We start from the raw sequence: 20,393 nt of genomic DNA, 5'->3' as shown, positions 1-20,393 counted from the left end.
AATCTCTGTAAAGAAAATTTGCTGGGGAATAATGGGAGACTTTAAAGGAGTATTTGATTTCAATCAGGTCATGAGAGGAAAGGAAAGGTACTAGATATTGGGAATGTTGAATGACCTTTTCCATGTCATCAACAAAGATAAAATCTATCCAGGTATGGGAGGTAGCTGTGTGATGAGTAGGGAGGAAAGGAACTAGAGTTAAATTACTTTCGTATAGGAAATTCATTAAGTAATTACTGTCGAACGAATTGGAGTTCATACTTGTATTCCAGTCACCCAAAATGACTACATGCTTATATAAAGGTATATATTGTGTTATAACTGACTCATAGTCTGATAAATAAGGAACGGATTTTTATGTATTTAAAAATGCCAAATATTTAATCAAAATATGCATTTATTTTCGTCAATTATGTGGAAAATATGTGGTTTTCTTAAAATATTTTCTGGAATATTTAAGTAAAATGGACATTTTTTTTTATGAAAATGGAATTTTTTTGGGGGGGCAAGTTATAATTATTTATACAAGAAAAGAACATTTTTACAATTTATAATAATTTATTAGGAACAAAATAATTTGTTTTTACAAGTTATAATGATTTATACAACAAAGAACATTTTTACTATTTATAAAAAGATGTGTTAAATTTTCAATTTTGAAAACTTCACTCTTCGAAATTGTTTGCAACCACATGAAATTTCAAATGTTGGAACGTAAAGTGACGACGATCTGGGCGTAAGATGGACTTGTAACGACTAAAAGATCGTTCAACATCTACAGATGTTATAGGTGCCTTGCTGAAAGAAGTTATCTCGTTGGTTGTAAAGGGTACACGATGTTCTGAGGTGACTTCTGTTCCACTGATAATATCAGAAATCTGGCAGATGGTCTCCCACACTTTGTTCTTGCTCAGTACTTCTACCAGTTTTGATCTGATCAGATCTCCCTTACTCCCAGGTATTCCTTCCACCTTTTCGATGACTTTTTTAACGTTGGACACGTTTTCTGTCAGTCAAACATTTTGGGACTCAAGTTGGGTAATGGCTTGTGCAAGAAATACGCAATTGTCAGAAATGAATGCAAGGTCGTTCCTTAAATTAGGTTTCTCGAATAAAGACTTGGCTGTATTTATTGCTACTGCTTCGTCTTCGAGATGTGAAAGGACATTCTTGATTTTATTGTAGTTTTCATAGTAATACTGAGCTGCTTCCAGCCAAGTACCCCATCTTGTCAATATTGGTTCTGGTGGAAGGCACAAGTCTGGATAGAGATCTTTTAGCATTTTAATGCGACTTGGTGCTTTTAAGAACACTTTTTTAACCGAGGAGATTAAGGAATCTACGTCACTGAACAAAGATCGGACAGTTTCTGCTACTCGATGCAAGGCATGAGCAATACACGTCACATGAATTATCTTAGGATAAAATACCTGAATAGATTGCCCAGCTTTGACCATGTTGGGGGCAGCATCAGAGAGAAACAAAAGAACTTTTTCGTTCAAAACTCCACTGGGCCATAGGATATGCATTGAGGCATCGAAGAATCGTGAAATGGTGGAATGATTGCATTTTTCGAGAACCTCACAGTTCAAAAGGAATGGCTTTGAATCCACGTCAGCATCACTGTCAAGTTTTCCAATAACTGCATTGGCAATATACCTGCCCTCAACGTTAGTGGTTTCATCAATTGACAACCAAATCGGTCCATCTTTGATATGTTTTCGAATTTTGGTTAGTGTATCTTTATAGATATCTTCCAGGTAGTTTTTCCGCAGAGTGCTCTCGTCAGGCATTTTTTTCCCAATATAGGTCTCTAAGAATCCTTTGAAATGAGGATTTTTAAGTTTGTGGAAAGGGATATCTGCTCTAACCAAAGCCCGACACAGATCTGTACTCAGAGTAGACTTACTCGATGATGGAGATGTAAGGAAGGCTTGATAGGACGTCCTCTCTTTCTTTCTGTTTTTATTCTCTATGTGCGATCCGGTGGCAATATGTTGGGTGACTTGGAAACGTTGAGAGCAAGAAACGCGCTTGTCACAAGCTGTGAAGTACAAAATGTCTCCATCACTTCGAAAAAATTCTGCTGGAAACTCGCGAAGATATTTAGCAACCAGTTGTTTGTTTGAGGCCGACGTTCGTGGCATTTCACCCAAAAAAGAATACACTAAGTGACCGAACGAAATGAATTGGACACTTCAACGAACGAGCTGAAAGAACAGACAACTTCAAAGAACTAACAAGTGCCCGTCACTGTTTAGCAGCATTCTGTGTAAATTACAATAACCATTGTACCCACTGTGATTCACAGCCCTACAGTCTGTGGTTCACAGTTCCTGTCAACCACCTCCCAATTATGAAAATATGCCCAAAATGAAAAATATGAAAAAATATGTACATATTTTGATTAAATATGTAGAAATATTTATTTATTTTAATCAAATATGTATAAATAGGCGATAACATCCAAATATGTGGAAATATGTGAAATAAAAGTAGACTCAAACGGCTTAAAAAGTGTCAGTATGAATACTTCTAGTTGAAAAACGTCTGCAAATTGCCTAGAAAAAAATATGTAAATACATACGAATCCGTTCCCTACTGATAAATAACCAATTTTAGGGGGACGGTAGACGACACTCAACAGTAACTTAGAAATTTCTAGTCCAGAAATCTCTACTATTAAAAACTCTGGTCGAGAACAATAAACAGGTGGAGAGGTAGCTGGAACTTTCACTTTGAGTGTTCTGTGGACTTACAGGCCCACAACTCCGCCAGCCTTCTCAAGGCTATCCCAACGAATCAAACAATAGTCACTAAGATTGGCTCGCGTATCATTAACCACGTGGCTTTAACCACGTTTCCGATAAGGCAATGATATGATAGAAACTCCTAGAGAAAAAATCGCTAAATTCATCAAAATGGGAAAGTAAAGACTGACAGTTAACATGGCAAATAGATAAATTACTAGTCATGATAATCTGTGAAAAATATATTCATCAACATTACCACCATCACAACCAAAAGCAAAAAATGAAAAAGAACAGAGAGAGATAAATAACGTTAAATGTAAGATGAAATTAGTGAGAAATGTAGTAAAGAGAAATTGTAAAAAACACGATTGTACAAATGAAGAGGAACATAATATTGTAATACAGAAAGAATAAAAAATAATATATGAGTTAATAAACTAAATATAGTAGATAGAGTAAATCCAATGAATAATATCCAACTCATAGTAATAATAATAATAGTTAATAAAAGTTATAAGAAAAATATAACAAAAATAAGAAAAAATGAAATGAGGTAAAATAAATATAATTAATAGTAAAAAGAGAGGAAAAAAAGAAATGAAATTATCAATAAATGTATATAGCAGCAATAGTATTTTAGAGATACAGTATGGATACTGAGATATACAGAAGACAAGCAGACGTTTGAAATCCAGCAGTTGAACAGGTGATACGCATCATTTCGGGATGACTTCAGGTGCATTAATAGAGACCACAGAACAGCCATCTGTCTTCAACACAAGAACTCTACCACCCTTTACCCAAACGTACTTAACTGAGCACGCACGTTTGGCAGTTCTGGCCATGCCATATAAGTTTTTGAAGTACGGCGTCAGACTTTCATTTATATAGATTGGGAAACTTTCTTGATACGACCATCCAATGTGAGTAGTTGAGAGATCATATTTAACTTTCTTCTTAAAGATCAATGCATCTCTCGTACTCTGAGAAAAGTTGCAATAATTGGTGGTGGTCGCGGGGGATCAAATGTACTAGGAGCCGGTCTTGCCCTGAGAACCGTATTCATATCCGACGCATCTACATCCAAAGCAAGACATGGCATACTTCTACTGATTTGATCACATCTAAAAAATGCAATTTCTGCTCCTCCTTAAATTTATTAAGCGTTGCTGTATTACTTTGGAGTATTTTCAACACTTCCTGTATATGAGAAGTGGGAGCAGACAGCACAAGTGGGGTGGAGAGGGATAGAGTGATTTAGTGAGAAAGAGAGAGAGAAGTGGACTGTAAGAGATGCTGTAGAAATTGAAAAAGGAATGCTTACAGTAGAGCGAACACTCACCTGCCCTTAACCATCCTCTTATTATTTTCCTTATCGTTGGTGTGAGACTGTTTTTTGATTGAAAATATTGTCTTGTACTTGATCATATTTTTTTACATCGTGGTACAATATAATATTTAGCTTACCAATGCTTGTAGAATAGGCAGTTGAAAAACGACTGATACAATTGTTCTACTTCAGCGGGGATGAGATTGAAAAACGCGCAGATAAAATAGAACAAGGTATAGAAAGATTAGCTTATGTGTACTAGACACAACTTAATCTGGATAAAAAAACAGCAGTAAATATTTAAAAAAAGTTTGTTGTTAGTGAACCTTTTGACGATATTAGAATAAGTTTTGATTATTTAAGTGATCGTAGATTAGTTATCAAAAGAGATGATAACAATGAACTTTCAATCTATTTATCTAATCAAGCAGGAGTTCGTGCGAACAATCTTGAATATTTTAATAAACTTTTAGAATCGGCACATTTGTAAATGGATTTTGCATTTTTTCTTTTCCCCCTTTGTGTTTTTTATTGTTTAATATAGCTTTACACCGCTTTACGGATAATGATCCCTCGTGCTTCAAGTTGCTTTATTGCTTCAGCTTTCTGTTCTTCAGTGATATTTGCTGGCCACACAACTGCAAGAAAAAAATGAATTTGATCACACAACGCACACTCTTACACTTGCTTTTGAAATTGAAAAGCCATTTCCAGACTCTGACCTTAGTAAATTTAAATTGTGCGAGCTTAAGCAAAATCGTGGTAAATACACATTTACTCTAGAGGATGACCAGAAAAATCAGTAAAAACCCTGCCATCTCTGATTAAAGAGTTAGCAAGGATAAGTAATTTTCGAGGTACACGTGAGATAGTTCCTACACCTGAAGATCAATGCATCACCAACTGAATTAACAGTCTGCCCTTTACTTGGTACAAAGGTCCATAGCAAATATGGCTAGAGATTTTGTACCGATAGGATGTACCATTTCTATTTATTTAAAATATTACAGTTTTTATAATAATGAGAAGAGAAAATAGGGATGTACAATAATTCCTTTTATTATTTAAAAAATAAGATTATTGAAAATAAAAATAATAAGAGAAATTAATTACTGTTCATTATTTTTGGTGACTGATTCATAGTTTCAATAGGATGAAGAAATAACTGCCAGTTTCAGTCATATTTTTTTATTCTGCCGAGCTTTCGACCTAGGGACAGGGATTAGGTCATCTTCAGGACTAATTGAGTGTAATATTTTCCATCATTAAAGGTTGGGGTGTCTTCTGTCTTGTCCATGAGCAGACAAGTTGAGCAGTTGTTGGCGGATTAGATTGGCGGTTTTTGGGCAGGAATCCAATAATTCTGCGATGTAATGGCGTAAGGAGTTTGGCACTACTTGCATGTTAATACGTTGGTAATTATCTATTATACAGTTAAAATGACACCTTCTAGGTAATAAGTGAGGGAATTAGGCGTCATTTAGAAGGAATGAGTGACGTAATCCTGAGCCACCCATGTCCATTATGAAACACATTAAGGGATCGCAAAAGGGTGCTGTCCTTTTTGCTTCTAAAATCGGGATAAGAATGGTTTTGTAGTAATGTTATACACTTCTTTATGACCATATTAAACTCTAAATCAGTAAAAGGTACTTTGAGTCAGGTCGGTTTAGTACTAGAAAAACGAAATAAATAGGGAAAGATACATTTGGAGAAGGTAGAGGGTGGGTTATTCAACCACTCTAAAAACTCTGAAGTTCAGAGGCAGCCGTCAAAACAACTGAATTAGGTTTAGTTTCTAAAAAAAATCTTTGGATATCTGAGGAGTCCCAATTCGCCATATGTGATGCGGAAGACGAGTCCAAACAGGACCTGTCCACCAGAGAGTATGTTTCGGTAAGTATCTAGGCAAGAGACCCCGAGATCCACACACAGTTTTGAGAAGTTAATGACCTAGCCCAATACAACTGTTGAAACGGTAAATATAAGGGAATTCGATAAATAAGATATTCTTTCATAGAAGAAGTTCTTGATGTGAATTTAATAGAAGTGAATTTAGATGATAGATTTTTCAAGATTTCCAGGTGGTTACTAATCAGTCAATTTACTCAACTGGAACCCTCCTCTGCCGAGCAAGTGAATGATTTCTTGCTTGGCGATTAAGAGCCTCTGAGAGTGTAGGTGCACTAGTGACTGTATCGTTAACATAAATATCTTTACTAAAAGTTGCACTTTCTAATCGGTTTGAAGCTCCTTCATGCGGAGAAAGTTGTTCACATTTTATATCTTCTGCCGAGAGAGGTAGGAGAGATTGAACTTCTTCAAGTTCCAAGAATTTACTGATAATGTCGACGATAGGTTTATCGATAGTTTTAATTAAGGAGAGACAATGGGTAGGCTCATTTACTAATGAGCTCATTTCAAATGAACCTAAGATGATGTGACCAAATATGACATTGATAAGTGAGTTGTGGTAGAGATGAGGTACAACAATGGCTGTGCGACCCAAATCGCTACGCTTCTTTAAGCACTATTTTAAGTAACATGTGACAAGTAGGCCTAAGGTACATTAGACCAGCAATTCGCTGAAGCAATTACTGTACAGCAATAGGTACTGTTGCCGACCCAATGCATCCATTCACACAAGCCTGGGTAATCAGCGAGTCCTACTTCCGCAATCAACCAAAAAACGTATGTCTTATAAGCACCAGAATGAGTTTTAATGAGCTCTAAAATCGTGCCCAATGAAGCACCTGATATGGGAGTGGTGTTAGATGGACAGCCTATTGAGACGGTGCTGTGAGTTGAGACGTGGAGGCGACCGCTGACGGTGTTGAAGTAATGCGATGTAAAAGAGGCATTCAAGAAGTCAGGCAAGATAATCTGGATTTGCGTTTTGAGCTTACAGGCTGTTGCCCAGATCCTTTTGAAAATGGGATGTAAACATCGGCGGTTAACAGATTTATTTCTTTCTCTAACACCTAATTTAAAATAGCCTTAATTAAGTTAATTTTATGAAGTTCACAAACTTATCAGTACAATTTTTATTTCAGAGGCTTCAATGGGATTCACCTGAAGAGGTTATTAAAATGTGTTTGATGAAAGGAAAGGATGAGGTAATTTTAATTATATTTTAAAAGCTTACTGCGTAAATTGATAAAGAGCTGTTAGTGTGACAACATGTTATCAGCTTAAAACAGTATTGCCCTCTGCTTTAGTTAATACCTCTGTTTCTTAATTTAAACAATGGCAGATTCACTGGACTAAACGTTTTCAATGTGATCGGTATTGCTCCTCACCCTGTAGGCACTTTACGATTTTTGATACAAGATAATACGAGCAGTTAATACTATGGTAATTCCATTAAATTTTTTAATCCAAATATTTTTTTTGCTATCTGGTTTTGTAATTTTTATTTTTATTCCATTTACATTATAGAAAGCGTTAAATTTGAAAACCCACCAAATTAGATAACTTTTTCTTTTATTTTATAAAACATAACATACTTAAATTTTCTTAACATTTAGAAGTTTTATTATGCTTGATACATTTAACTTTTCTTGGTCTGAATCTTCTTCCCACTTGATACTTGTAGCAGTTCATCAAATTTTAGATCTTTCTTCCACAAACTTGGTACCCACTCACCTAAAATCTTGAGCTCACTCACTCTATCTTCTTCCAAACAACTTGATACCATTCCCTTATAACTGTAGGAACTTTTCTCACGCTTTAAATCTTCTTTCCTCAATCATGGTACCACACCTCCATAGATTTTAACAACTTATACGAAATTGTTATTCATTTACAAGTACCATCTACTTTCATTTCCCTTTCTTCTATTGAGAAGAAATACTGATTAATTTATTTTGGGTGAATCAAAAAAATATACCGGAGTAAAAAGTAACAATGACATCACAGAAAAAATATATCTTACCTGATACTGGCCGACTTAAAATACCAGGTTACACTATCTGACAACAGACAGACAGAAACATGTAGTCTCAAGTGGAATCGCTCTCTGTGTAAAAAAAAATTATTCAAACATCACGAATTCCCGCTACCAACTGCACAATCTTAATTCTGTAGCTATCCAGGCAAGTACAGACACTGGACTTCTAACCATAATAGCTGCCTATCTTGTGACCCAGCACCACAATCCTGTAAGACGATATCCAACAAACTTTTCATATAATACATACACTACCACTAGAGGAACTCATCAGCATACATACGTACTGGGGATGCTGGACTACTATCAACTACTGAAACCAGGCTCTTGACTGTTTAGGACAACTTGAACATACATTATTTAATTATTTCAGCACCAAACAAACCCACATTCTGCCCCACTAAACGCAACTACCAATCCAACTTACGCAACATAGCACTGCTACAAAACATTAATATGTTACACCTATATATCTTGACTCAATCTGGGAACTAGACTGACTACTTACCTATACTGTGCAGAATCTATACTGAGAATTGAACAACCGCCAAAACTAATCAAAGTGGGAAACCTTCACACATGACATGAAACTACTAACACACATACTGATTACGGGACTCTGACGATATCGATACATCACTTGAATTCTTTACGAAGACCATTTATACCGCAATAAACAAAGCATTGTAACAAAAATGGGATAACATTTCCAGCAGAACTGGTTGCCTTTACGAATACTAAATCTTATACATGAAACAAACAGAATTCGCAAGTTATGGCAGACAATCCTTCAGACAAAATTCACCTCTGCGACAAATTAGTTGGGAACTTGACAATCACAGAATCAGAATCACAATAAGAACTTAAAATGATTGACTACAAACGACTCCAGAATCTGGGAAAAAACTAAACGAATACTCAAAGAACGTTCCCAAATTTCTCTTTTAAAGACAGGTGATAGACAGGCAACTAGTGATACAGATAGACGATACTTGTAGCGACATATTTGGAAAACATGTATTTATACTACACAGACCAAGACACTGAAAACCACAACAGTGACGGTTCTTTTCTACATCACTTCTCTGCATAGCAACCCGTCTCATTTACTACTCCTGAAATCTCTTCTATAATCAAATCACTCCCCCTCAAAAAGGCTCCAGAAGACGATCTAATCTCGAATACTTTACTCAAAAATCTACCAGCATAAAGTATTGCTTTCTTAAGGGAAGTTTCAATGCATGCCCAATTGGGATTGTTACATCAGCTCTCGAGGAGGCTACAAGTACCTTTGGTGGAGGCAAGCTCAGTGGTGTCAGAGGATAAGGTGAAAAGAGAAGATAAAGGAAGAGTAGAGGAAGTGGAAATATAATGAATTATAATAATAAAAATAATAATTGGAATTGAAATAAAAATTATAACTTTAATAATAATAAGGGAAAAATAAGTAAAATTTAAATTTAAAAAAAGTTACCTGCGATGTGCGACCCTATCTATTGTAATAAGGTTAAAGTAATGATTGTAATTAATACAACAGAAAACTAGTCCCATTCTTAAATAAATTTTTTCTTCAATCTATACTACTCAGACATTCCAGACCCTACCTCCCACAACAATGATAGCCTCCTCCATCAAGGATTTAATTAACCAATGCATTACATACTTAGATTCTACATCGAGCTTTTGTATGAGTAACATCGTGTCCCTCAATTCGTAAATAAACAGTTTCTACCATTCGTATTTGGACCAAATTTTGCGTGTAACTAGATTAAAAGCCTTAGGTTATTGTACCCTAATCTTGAAAAAAATTACCAAGCTATTTGTTTTATCGATGAAAGAATTTATTGTGTTTAAAATTTGTTGCTTCATGCTTGTGTTAGTGAAAGGAATTGGAATTTGTTTCTTATTATTTTTATTTTTTTGACATCAGATTTAATGCGAGTTAATTACTGCTTTAAGAAGATAAACATTCTCGGTTTAACTTCGACTAGAAGTTAAGACTTAAGTAATCGAGGTTGAGTTTTCAATTTTTATCCTTCAAAATTTATTACTTTTCTAGTTATATTTTATGTGTATTTTAAGATTTGAATTTTTTGTTTATTAGGAAAACTGTCAGAATTACATAAGGATTTTAGCAAAATCTGAGCAAGGCAATTTAATTGTGTGTGGGACTCATTCTTTCAAACCATTGTGCAGAGAATACTCAATCGGAGTATGTTTTATTTCATTTAGTTTCATTTCAGTTGAAAAAGTTAGTGATTTGATTGATGCAAATTTTTATGTATCCTCTTTTTATTTACAGTCTGGTTCGTACAATTTCGTAAGGGAGAAGCCAGGACAGGCAGTCTGTCCTTACGACCCTCTTCATAATAGCACTGCTGTGTATGTAGGTAAGTGCAATGGTTGAAATTTATTGATCACAATTACAGATGAAACCATCTGTGAGCCAACATTTCGATGCCCTGACTCACTACCAGCTACTTTAAAGGTAAAAATATCCAAAAATCCTGTTTCCACCTTCTCTGTTTTTAAGCAGAGCGGTAATCTGAAGTTGTCACGCCTTCTGGGTGATATCCTAAGTCCAAATAAGTCCAACAATCAAATCTTTGTTTCCCGAGAACGTTTGCTATCCTGTATTGTCTTCTTGAAGGAGTTCTCTATCCAAAAAAATATATTTTTTTGCCAGAAGGCGGTGTACGCGTCTGTTACATATACAGTATACGTTTTCCCTTCGAACGCTGTATCAGATGATTTGCATGATCTAATTTAATGGTTCTTGTTGATAGAATTTTAAACATAACCTTAACCTGAACCTAAACATAAACATGTTACATATATCCAATATATCATTTTAATAATTGTAGAAAGTGGAAATCGTATTAGTTATGAACTTACTCCGAGTGTATTAACTTTGCAGATGGTGATCTCTACACTGGTACAATAGCGGATTTTTCTGGAATGGATCCAATAATTTACAGAGAGCCGTTACAAACTGAACAGTACGATTCCATGAGTCTCAATGGTGAATATTTCTTTATGTATTTTTTTTAAAATATTAAATATTTGTACACTTAAATGCAAAACAAAAATGAAATACCCTACGACTCGACTTAGATACTTTAAAGATACTTTTAGGGAACAGATGCAGAGGACAAATCACTGCCCTTCCCCAAAACCTTTAACTCTAAATGATCAAACTCAAGTCTAGTTTGATCTCGATTTAAACTTAAGACGGCTGGACAGGTTTCCAGTGAACCCAAGCATCCTTTAAAACTTCATCGGATTGCAATTTGCTCGCTCTAATTAGAATTCATGTATGGATCGCTGTTAGGATTCTTATACTTCGTTTATTATTCTCTTTTCGTACCTGATCCAACTCTTCTGCTGCTCTTGGTATCATTTAGTAATGATTTTGTTTTTATCCAAAGCAAACTATAAACAAATAAATAAAGGTAAGTAAAGTTGTTTTGCATTGCAATTCTGATGAAAGTAGTTCTCTTCAGGAGATGAATAAAACTTCTAAAGTTTGAGCAGTGGTCCTAAATTTTGCTGTTCATTATAATACAACAATAACAACAAACAAGTTTAGAGAAAGTTATCAACCAGTATTTCAAATAATTAATGTGTCCTTTTTTATTATTAGTATTTTTTGTTTTGCACAGTGTACATTGAACAAATTCTAATAATTGTCAAAAATATTTTAATTTTGCAGCTCCAAATTTTGTCAGTTCTATGACACAAGGTGATTTTGTATACTTCTTCTTCAGAGAAACCGCAGTTGAATATATTAATTGCGGAAAGGTACATTTTGAATGCAATTTTAGCTTTTTTGCTGATATTACTTCGCCTTTTTTAACAAAAAATTAATTGTTTCTTGCTTTTCCCAACTTTTCAGGCTGTATTCTCACGAGTGGCACGAGTATGTAAATACGATCGTGGTGGTCCACATAGATTTAGAAATCGATGGACTTCGTTTTTGAAATCGCGCCTTAATTGTTCTGTACAAGGCGATTTCCCATTTTACTTTAATGAAATTCGTAAGTATATTGTACTATAGAACCTTAGTGCTAGCACCAGAAATGCCTGAAACTTTAATCTTATTCTTTATATATATTTTTTTGTTATACTTGTTTATCTAAATATCTGCACTCTACAGCTTTTAGAGAAAACTGGTTTTCCTTCTGTAAATTAGACATTTTCACCTTGAAAATTTTAGCCTACAGTATGAATGAAAATTACATTTCTGTTAAAAAAATGTTCTAAATCACGCTCGGGCTCGAGACATCTACAAGAACAAATCAAACATTAACCTAAAGAAGGAACCAGTTTATTACTTTTCCACCATCTACCTATTTCGTCTAAAGGTTTCAAACCAATCCCCATACGCTTTAAACTAATGGATGTTTCTTCTGTATTCCAAATTCTACAAAAGAGATATGGAGTCACATTGTTTGAGATGTCTACTTAAATCACTAAGCCCAAAAAGCGACCCAACTTACGAGTCAGTAAGATCTCCGTGACAGACATAGTATCATCTTGTTATCAGCTCTGGGCGACCTTCATTCAGCATTTTAGGTTGCTGACTACCTACCGAGCTCATCCATATGGATGAATGCTGTAAAATTGTCCACTCTTGTGTGCTAGACAAACATTACACGCCAACAGCCGCAAGAAGGCGCCTAAGTTTTAACTTGTCTGGCCTATATTTCCCGAATTACTCATATGGCCTGGTACCCGGCCTAAAAGAATATCTTTGGCAGGAAGAATTTTCTCTAGTTTTCTGGAACGTGCTCCATCAATTTCAGAGTAAGACTCGAGAATTTAGCGTTTTCAGACAAGAAATATGTAGGATATTTTAAACTGGTCATTTAGCAAATTAGATTTTTTTAAAGATATTGACTAAGCTTTTTAGGCCATTTCCGAAAAGACCCTTTTCTCATAATTTAGGGTCCAACCCTATTCATGCTGATCGAAGATTTACCTCCTACCTTTAAATGGATACAGTATTTTTGGCAGCACTAGATATTTAATTGTAAATTTAAACATTTTTGTACATATTCCATGTTTTAAATTAATTCTTGCAGAATCAACTACGGAATTAGTTGAAGGAACTTACGGCTCAGTGACTACGCATCTACTGTACGCCGTATTTACCACTCCTGTTAATTCTATTGGTGGTTCAGCGGTTTGCGCTTTTGCACTTCAAGATATAACGGACACTTTTGAAGGCAATTTCAAAGAACAATCTGAGTTGAATTCAAATTGGCTACCCGTACAAAGTGTTAAGGTCAGTTAGATTAATGTATTTAATTAATAGTTATTTTATCCCCCCTTGTACAGTGCAATAATATGACAATCATTCTGATAAACGAACAAGTTTTAATCCCAATGGATTTCATCCTCTTTATTTAACTCTAGTGAGACCAACATTTAGTATTTAAGAAGATGTACAATATTATTATCTGTATGAAGTTAAAATTCATTTTTAAATAGTACATTAAGATATTTATTGGTTAATAGTCAGCAATATCATATTTAGTGAAAATGTAGTGTCCATTATCCATCTGGGTTAAACGAGTGATTTCATTGAAATCTATTGATAAATGCGACAATTACTAATAGTGCAGGTCTTAACTTCACAATTTTAAAACAAACCTTTTTGCTTCAAAAATAGCATTGTAGAAACAGTGATAATTTATACTTGATGTATCAATTCAAAAGTTAGTTGAAAGAACTCTTATATTTATAAACTGAAGACATTTCTATTAACACATTGCATTAATGAGTGCTTGAACATTTTCAAGTACAAAGTGTTAATTTAAATTTTAAACTTTCCTGATAGGAAATGAAGTTCAGTACTCGTACATTTTTACTACAAGATAAGAAATAAAGTAATGCGGTCACTGAAGACATTAAATACTGAAGTATCAAATAAAGTATTTTTTGCCATCTCGTTAAATATTGTTTTCAAAAGCGCTAGTTTACACAATTTACTATTATTATAAGGTTACGGTAAAGGAAAATTTAACATTATAAGGTTTTTTTTTTCTTTCTTTTCTTAACGGACAGGTACCTGATCCAAGGCCAGGGCAGTGTGTCAATGATTCCAGAACTCTTCCAGACCTGACGTTAAATTTTATTAAAACCCACGCACTGATGGATGAATCTGTCCCATCATTCTTCAGACAACCAATTCTAGTCAGGACAAGTTTTCAGTAAGCACAGTTGAAAAACTAAAATATAATAAATATATTAATAATAATTTTTTGCAGGAAAAAGGAATGAGCTGAGTGGTTAGTGTTCCTTAAGTCCTACCTGCTCTTAAATTTGTTCTTTCTAGGAGTCTCTTACAGCTCACCATCGGGCGTTTGTTACGAGAGCACTGTCCAGAGCCAGGCAGTGCAGTGAAAAACGCTAATAACTTCAGATATTGACGCGCCGTAATTGTAATAATTCTAAGAAAAACGGTACCATTTTTTGGTTATAAAGTATAACTCACTCGCGGATTAGTACATTCAGTGTTTACATGTGCTACGGAATTCAGTGTATGTTAGAGTCATTCTGAGACATTTTTAACTATTTTCTTCGAATGAAGAAATGATGACAATGTTAAATATTTCAGTTACAGATTTACTCAGATAGCAGTCGATGCTCAGATCAAAACTCCAGGAGGCAAGTCCTACGATGTGCTCTTCATTGGCACAGGTAGGTGGTTCAAAATATGTATTTGTATTGCTACTCTCTCTACTACTAGAGGAATATTGCGTGTTGAAATTTCGATTTTTCACAAGAAATATCCGTTTTAAGGTTCTTGAGACTAAAAAAGTTGTTTTTAAACTGGGTCTGTATGTGTTTCTATAAAGTTTGTGCAGAGCATAACCCCAAAACGACAAATCGAATTTTCAAGTTAGATATTTGGTTTAGGTGCCACCGTCGGAACTGACAGTAATCTTTAGGATAAAATTAGCAAACGTGATCAGCGAAAGTGCCATTTACTCAATCAATTTTCCGGTTTTTTGAGATTTTCTCGAAAATGGCATCTACGATTTTCCTTAACTTGGCATCCTTATTGCTCACTCGCAGTTCAAAGTTGTGACAGCATGACTTTCTACCTTATTTTTCGATCAGGAAGGGCATGAAGAAAAATTATCATTTGGTGCTCTAGCCACATTGTGGGTCGGCTAGTTGGCAACTGGTGAGATTGCTCGGATGGGAGAGGCTGGTGAACCATTTTGGATTTCCAGAGGTGCTCAGATTTAATGTGAGGCAAAATTTAATCATTACATCCGGTTTTCCACATCGATAGCAAAACCGTCTAGTTATTACATTCTCTACACTTGAATAGCTCTTGTAATGTTGAGATTAAATCTTGATACCGTATGCAGTAAGCAGTTCTGTTTCTACTTAAACGTTGGTCTCAATTTCAGTGAATTAATAAATTTTAGATTCCACGCTGGTATTGGGTAAAGTAGCGGTACAACTATTTTGAGCGTTAATAAAGAAATAATTAGTTACTTAAGTGGTGGCTACGTTTTTCCTTTCATATCTAATGTCTGAACCTTTTCATGAGGCATTTCCTCTCTGCTTAAAACGGTTCGCAATTGAAGCTAAATGAGGAATGATTCCCGTAAAAGCGTCCTCAAAACTCTAATTTTATCCTTGACGGGAAGTGAAAAATTATTAAGTATAGATTTTGTTTATGCATAAATCCACTCAAGGGTAGAAAACCAGCACTCTTTACATGTGCTTCACGTCGAGCATTGTAAGAAATTTCGTCGTGATGTCACTCGAACTCATTGATCTAGTATCAACGACAAATTAACTGTTTGAACTTAAACTACTTATTCCAGCAGATAAACTTAAAGACAAGGTTGAAATCTCAGTTAACTAAATATTTTAAATAAAATATTTATACACGGTTGCCGGCCAAATAGTCAAAAGCAGAATAACAATAATAATGGCTATCTGCCTTAGTACAGAAGGCCACAAAAAAAAAAAAAAATATTTATAAGTAAAAAGTCATTATTACAGAAGTAAAAGAAAGATTAAATAATATCCTTTTGAATGAATATTTGGTTTCTCAAAACAACTATTATTTGAGAAAGAAAGAAGAAATATCTATGTTAAATATATAAAAATATTTATATTTCAATTTTTAATATAAAGAAATCCGAAAATTATTTACTTTTGAGAGATTTTTTCGATAAAGAAGATCGTAATGCAATGAAATTATGATGATATTTATTAATGGCAGTTACTAATAAAATTAATTGATAAAAGAAATTCAATTTTCCATTCTAACAAAGCCGGACAGATAACCGCGATTAAATTCAACCGGAAAATCTTACTATGTACACACTTATTGGTAAAGAAACTAAATTTAAAACTAATTGGCAACTGAATTATGTTTGTAACGGTAAAATTGAAGTTATACGAATATTGCAGAGGTCCAAGTCTAAATAATGGTACAATGTCTACGGTAATAATATACTGTATATTGTACATCATGTTGGTTGTGTGTAAGCGTAACTCACCAATTACTGTGGACACACTCTGTTCTTACAGGAACAACCGAAAAAACCTAAGGATAATTTCTTTATCTTTAACTCATGCAAATTACATTTATAAATGTAAGTATTGAATTATTTTTAATTTGCACTTAGCAGTAAGTTCGAAAAATTGTGTTTCAACTAAAACTTTCTTTTTATGCTAACGAAACTTCAAATTTATGAAAAAAAAAATCTAAACATTCTGAAATGGAATTTAGTTGTTACTAAAAAAAATACTAAAATTTAAGAATGTAGAAATCTGAAATTTGTGCTCAAATAAGTTTAAAAATTTAAGAAAAAAGACTTTAAATTTCCAACAAAAAAAATTAATAAATTAATATTAAATTTACGTAATCCACTAGTTCTTACTGAGGGTTTGGCCTCATGAAATGAAGGAAAAGTGAGTATTCACTTCGGGTTTAGACTCACAGCTGGTAAAAGTCACAAAGTACTTTGGGGAGAATCCAGAGAGAAGTCCCTCTTATTTAGAATAATTCTCCTTAGTCACCAAGAGCTGAGCCCAAAGTTAATGTAGGTATTTTTACTTGTTAGATAATACAGCCTGCACTATCTGTGGACTAACTGCCGTACTAAATATATGGATATGAGATAGCGTAAATTTCCCTGGTTACAAACTTCTAACTGAAACATTTTCCCAGTAAAATTCTAATAAATGCCCTTCTTCATGGCGAGGGGGATGATTCGCTTTTCTAGAAAATGCCATTTCAGTGAATATACATATGTACTTATTATGTTTTAAATGTTGATAGAAATGAAATATGCAACAACAATTCCATATAAAAAAAAATGGTTAACTTAGGCGCTGTAGCATTGTATAGATTTTTGAAGTTTTTAGCGATTTTTTCGATGATGATTATCTTTTAAGTGAAATTTTATAATAATGAAGTTAACTTCTTTTGTGCAAATTGTAATTTCCAGAAAATTTGTGCTCATTAAGTGCACATTATTCAGAAAATCTCTAGTCAGATTGGTTTCATTACTTCCTCTAAACTCCTTTCAAGTCTTTATTTCTAGCGAAGATTAGTAGCAGTCGACGTCGTCCGTGACACCACCATGCAGATCTGGAAAGCAAAGGTGTTCTATTTCTTGCAACTGACTACATTGTATTTGTGAAGTCAGGCATATTTCTATTCAGTATTTATTAATACGATCATTTTTAGTGCTGATATTATTAGACGGCCCCATGTTTTACAGTTAATTTTACAAAATACTATATTCTCTATCTCAAAAACAAAAGTACACTATATTACAATTTTTTCTCGCATTGTGCAGACAATGGTAAAGTGTTAAAGACGGTGAATGCGGAGTCTGCAGATTCTATTCAGCGTGTCAGCCCGGTGGTGATCGAAGAGCTACAAGTGTTCCCACAGAATGTAACGGTGCGCACCTTGGAGATCGTGCGGACAGAGTCAGTGCCAGACGGCAGGCTAATAGTTGTGTCAGACTACGAAGTGCTATCATTACGACTGCATCGTTGTGACAAAGTCAATTCAGGATGCAGGTAAACTTAATTTTTTTAGTTTTTAAAATGTAAATTCTAAGTCACTACTATCGAGAAAACTGCGAAAAATTGGAGTCTTCGATTGTGTATTTTAGGTATTACGTTCTTATGCACCTTCTTCTGATACGATCTTAGTCCGTAATGTCTCTTTAGAATGTACTGACCAATTTTTACTCAGGCTAAAGCTATGCTTCATTTCTTTAATAGTTCGTATGTATGCTGAACCAGAACATATTCTATTTTTAAATTTTACATCGGGCATTCGCAGTTGCAACTGAACATTTTTTTAATGTGACGTAACACATCAAATATGTTACTTTATTGGTTTTAAGATTACTTAACCTCTTATCAAGGAGTGATCATAGTAACGGAATACATGCGAAGTAGAATTACATTAATAAATATGATCTTAAACAAATTATTTAGATATAAGTATTTGTAGGTTCTCATGCGGACATTCCACTCTACATTTACAGCAAAACGGTCACTATTACTTCTTGTCGATGTTTTTGTTTGTTTCCTTTGCTTTTTTCAAAAATATTTCTAAAACTGTAGACGATTTCTAAAAGTAAACCTACATTTTATTTAAACAATTAATTTTTTTATTTTGCAGTGAATGCGTAGCTTTACAGGACCCATATTGTGCATGGGATCGAATGAGTGGCAAATGTAAGTCTGTTGGCGCGGCAGGTTGGAATGACGACAAAGTTTTTTATCAGAACATACAACATGGCGTCCACACATCTTGCCCCTCAAGTGGGTTACGTTTTGAAATTTGTATTAATTATTACTGCGCCTATGGCGTAAATTGATGGTTGACGATACTCGGGTAAGTTCTAATCTCATCTTTCATATTCTTTTCTTCAACAGGAAAGATAACCACTAAAGATACCAGCAATTTGGGAGGGCTATCAGCTAATGTACCCAAAGTTGACCTCGAGAGCAGAAAAGATGTAGGTGATGGGGAGGTCATCAACATAGTACAGGAAGATGACAACCATTATAGTGGTTAGTTCTTCATTCTAATGCCGTTTCTGTTAAAAGTAGATCTGTGAAGTTTTATGGGAATGAATTTATATCGTTTATATTTTGACTAAATTTTAACGTTTTTAAAGCAACACTTTTGGAGTACTAAGATTATTGACACTTCAGTTCTTTTTCTTGCTAAGATAAATAGCGCCTACTTGTCACTTATAATCTTCCTTTCTTTTGAGCGGCGTTCTGTGAAATTTCAATAAAATTAAGATAATTTAAGTTAAATCCCGATATACGTTATGTGTCAAACTACTTTTAGAACAGTTTTGGAGTTATGAGAATCAACTGTCTGCCAAGAATCCGAGCCGAACTTTGTTACTTAATGTCTTCTTATCCATTGAGAAAGATATGTGAAATTTGTCGCATTAAGATGACTATACTTTTATTTTGGTCCATAGCAAAGCCATTTTGGAACAATAATTAAATTTAGGATTTTTTGAAGATGGATTAGAGCAAACTTCGGCAGTAATATATTCACTTATATAATTCGCTTGCTTGTAAAATTTTGTAGTTAATAAGATAATTGTGCACCCTGTTTTTCTACTAGCGAAGTTCACTAAAATTGTGGGAACGAAGTATTCCTTACTTGTGTGAATCGAATGTGAGTTTTGTAGAAGATTTAGAAATAAATTTGAGCTAAACTTTGGCACTTTATATTCTCATTTCAGCATAGTTTTGCAGGAATAAACATAATTAAAACTGTCCGGTAGGACAGTTGTATAAGGGTTGACCATCAAAAACTGCACGAAAAAGCGTAACGTTGAAAAACACCCAACTTTGAAATTTTTTTTCTCTTTTTCTATAAAAGATAAAATTCCCAAATTTTCTTTAAATCTTACTCCAAACCATCCTTTATAACTGTATTTTTTTTGCAACCACCCAGATCTAATAGGTTTCGAGAAAAAAGTTGCCGAAAATGAGCAAAAACGGCTTTTTCAAAAAATGTTCTTGTTCTTGTTCTTCTTGTTGTTGTTGTTGTTGTTGTTCTTGTTGTTACCTTTTTTGTAAACAACGTAGCGCCTAAACGCGTGAACCGATTTTCATGAATGAGGTGTCATTCGATTCGGAATTTTATGTAGATGTGCCTTTTGGGGGTCCCGACGCTGTACATCAAATGGGAGAGGAGTTAGCCCCTTTATGTAAGGCCCCCTCCAAAATTATTATTACTAATTACTCTGTAAATCTTGGCCCGATTTTGATAAAATTTGGTAGGATGATAGGGTTAGGGCTCCCCTACGTAACATTAATGCGGCGA

At 34.3% G+C, this 20,393-nt stretch overlaps 1 protein-coding gene across 2 annotated transcripts in view; it reads left to right on the top strand.

The window, feature by feature from the left end:
* Positions 1–20,393, top strand: part of Sema1a (semaphorin 1a) — a 77,787-nt gene that overhangs the window by 22,968 nt on the left and 34,426 nt on the right. Inside the window, exons 5-16 of one of the 2 annotated variants that reach the window (XM_074143634.1) lie at positions 7,137–7,199; positions 10,137–10,244; positions 10,335–10,422; positions 10,950–11,054; positions 11,745–11,833; positions 11,928–12,069; positions 13,117–13,319; positions 14,102–14,247; positions 14,655–14,737; positions 17,875–18,103; positions 18,717–18,859; positions 18,974–19,111. In XM_074143634.1, coding sequence (XP_073999735.1) covers positions 7,137–7,199; positions 10,137–10,244; positions 10,335–10,422; positions 10,950–11,054; positions 11,745–11,833; positions 11,928–12,069; positions 13,117–13,319; positions 14,102–14,247; positions 14,655–14,737; positions 17,875–18,103; positions 18,717–18,859; positions 18,974–19,111 — 1,537 coding nt within the window. Of the gene's footprint in view, positions 1–7,136; positions 7,200–7,350; positions 7,438–10,136; positions 10,245–10,334; positions 10,423–10,949; positions 11,055–11,744; positions 11,834–11,927; positions 12,070–13,116; positions 13,320–14,101; positions 14,248–14,654; positions 14,738–17,874; positions 18,104–18,716; positions 18,860–18,973; positions 19,112–20,393 lie in introns of those variants that run through there. The other variant, XM_074143635.1, reaches the window with a different exon arrangement.

The sequence above is a fragment of the Rhodnius prolixus genome, unplaced genomic scaffold (assembly GCF_049639745.1).
Source record: "Rhodnius prolixus isolate KJV_2025 unplaced genomic scaffold, Rpr scaffold_12, whole genome shotgun sequence".
In the NCBI taxonomy this organism is placed as follows: Eukaryota; Metazoa; Arthropoda; class Insecta; order Hemiptera; family Reduviidae; genus Rhodnius; species Rhodnius prolixus.
Note: the sequence above shows the minus strand (reverse complement) of the source record. Positions and strands in the feature narration are given on the sequence as shown.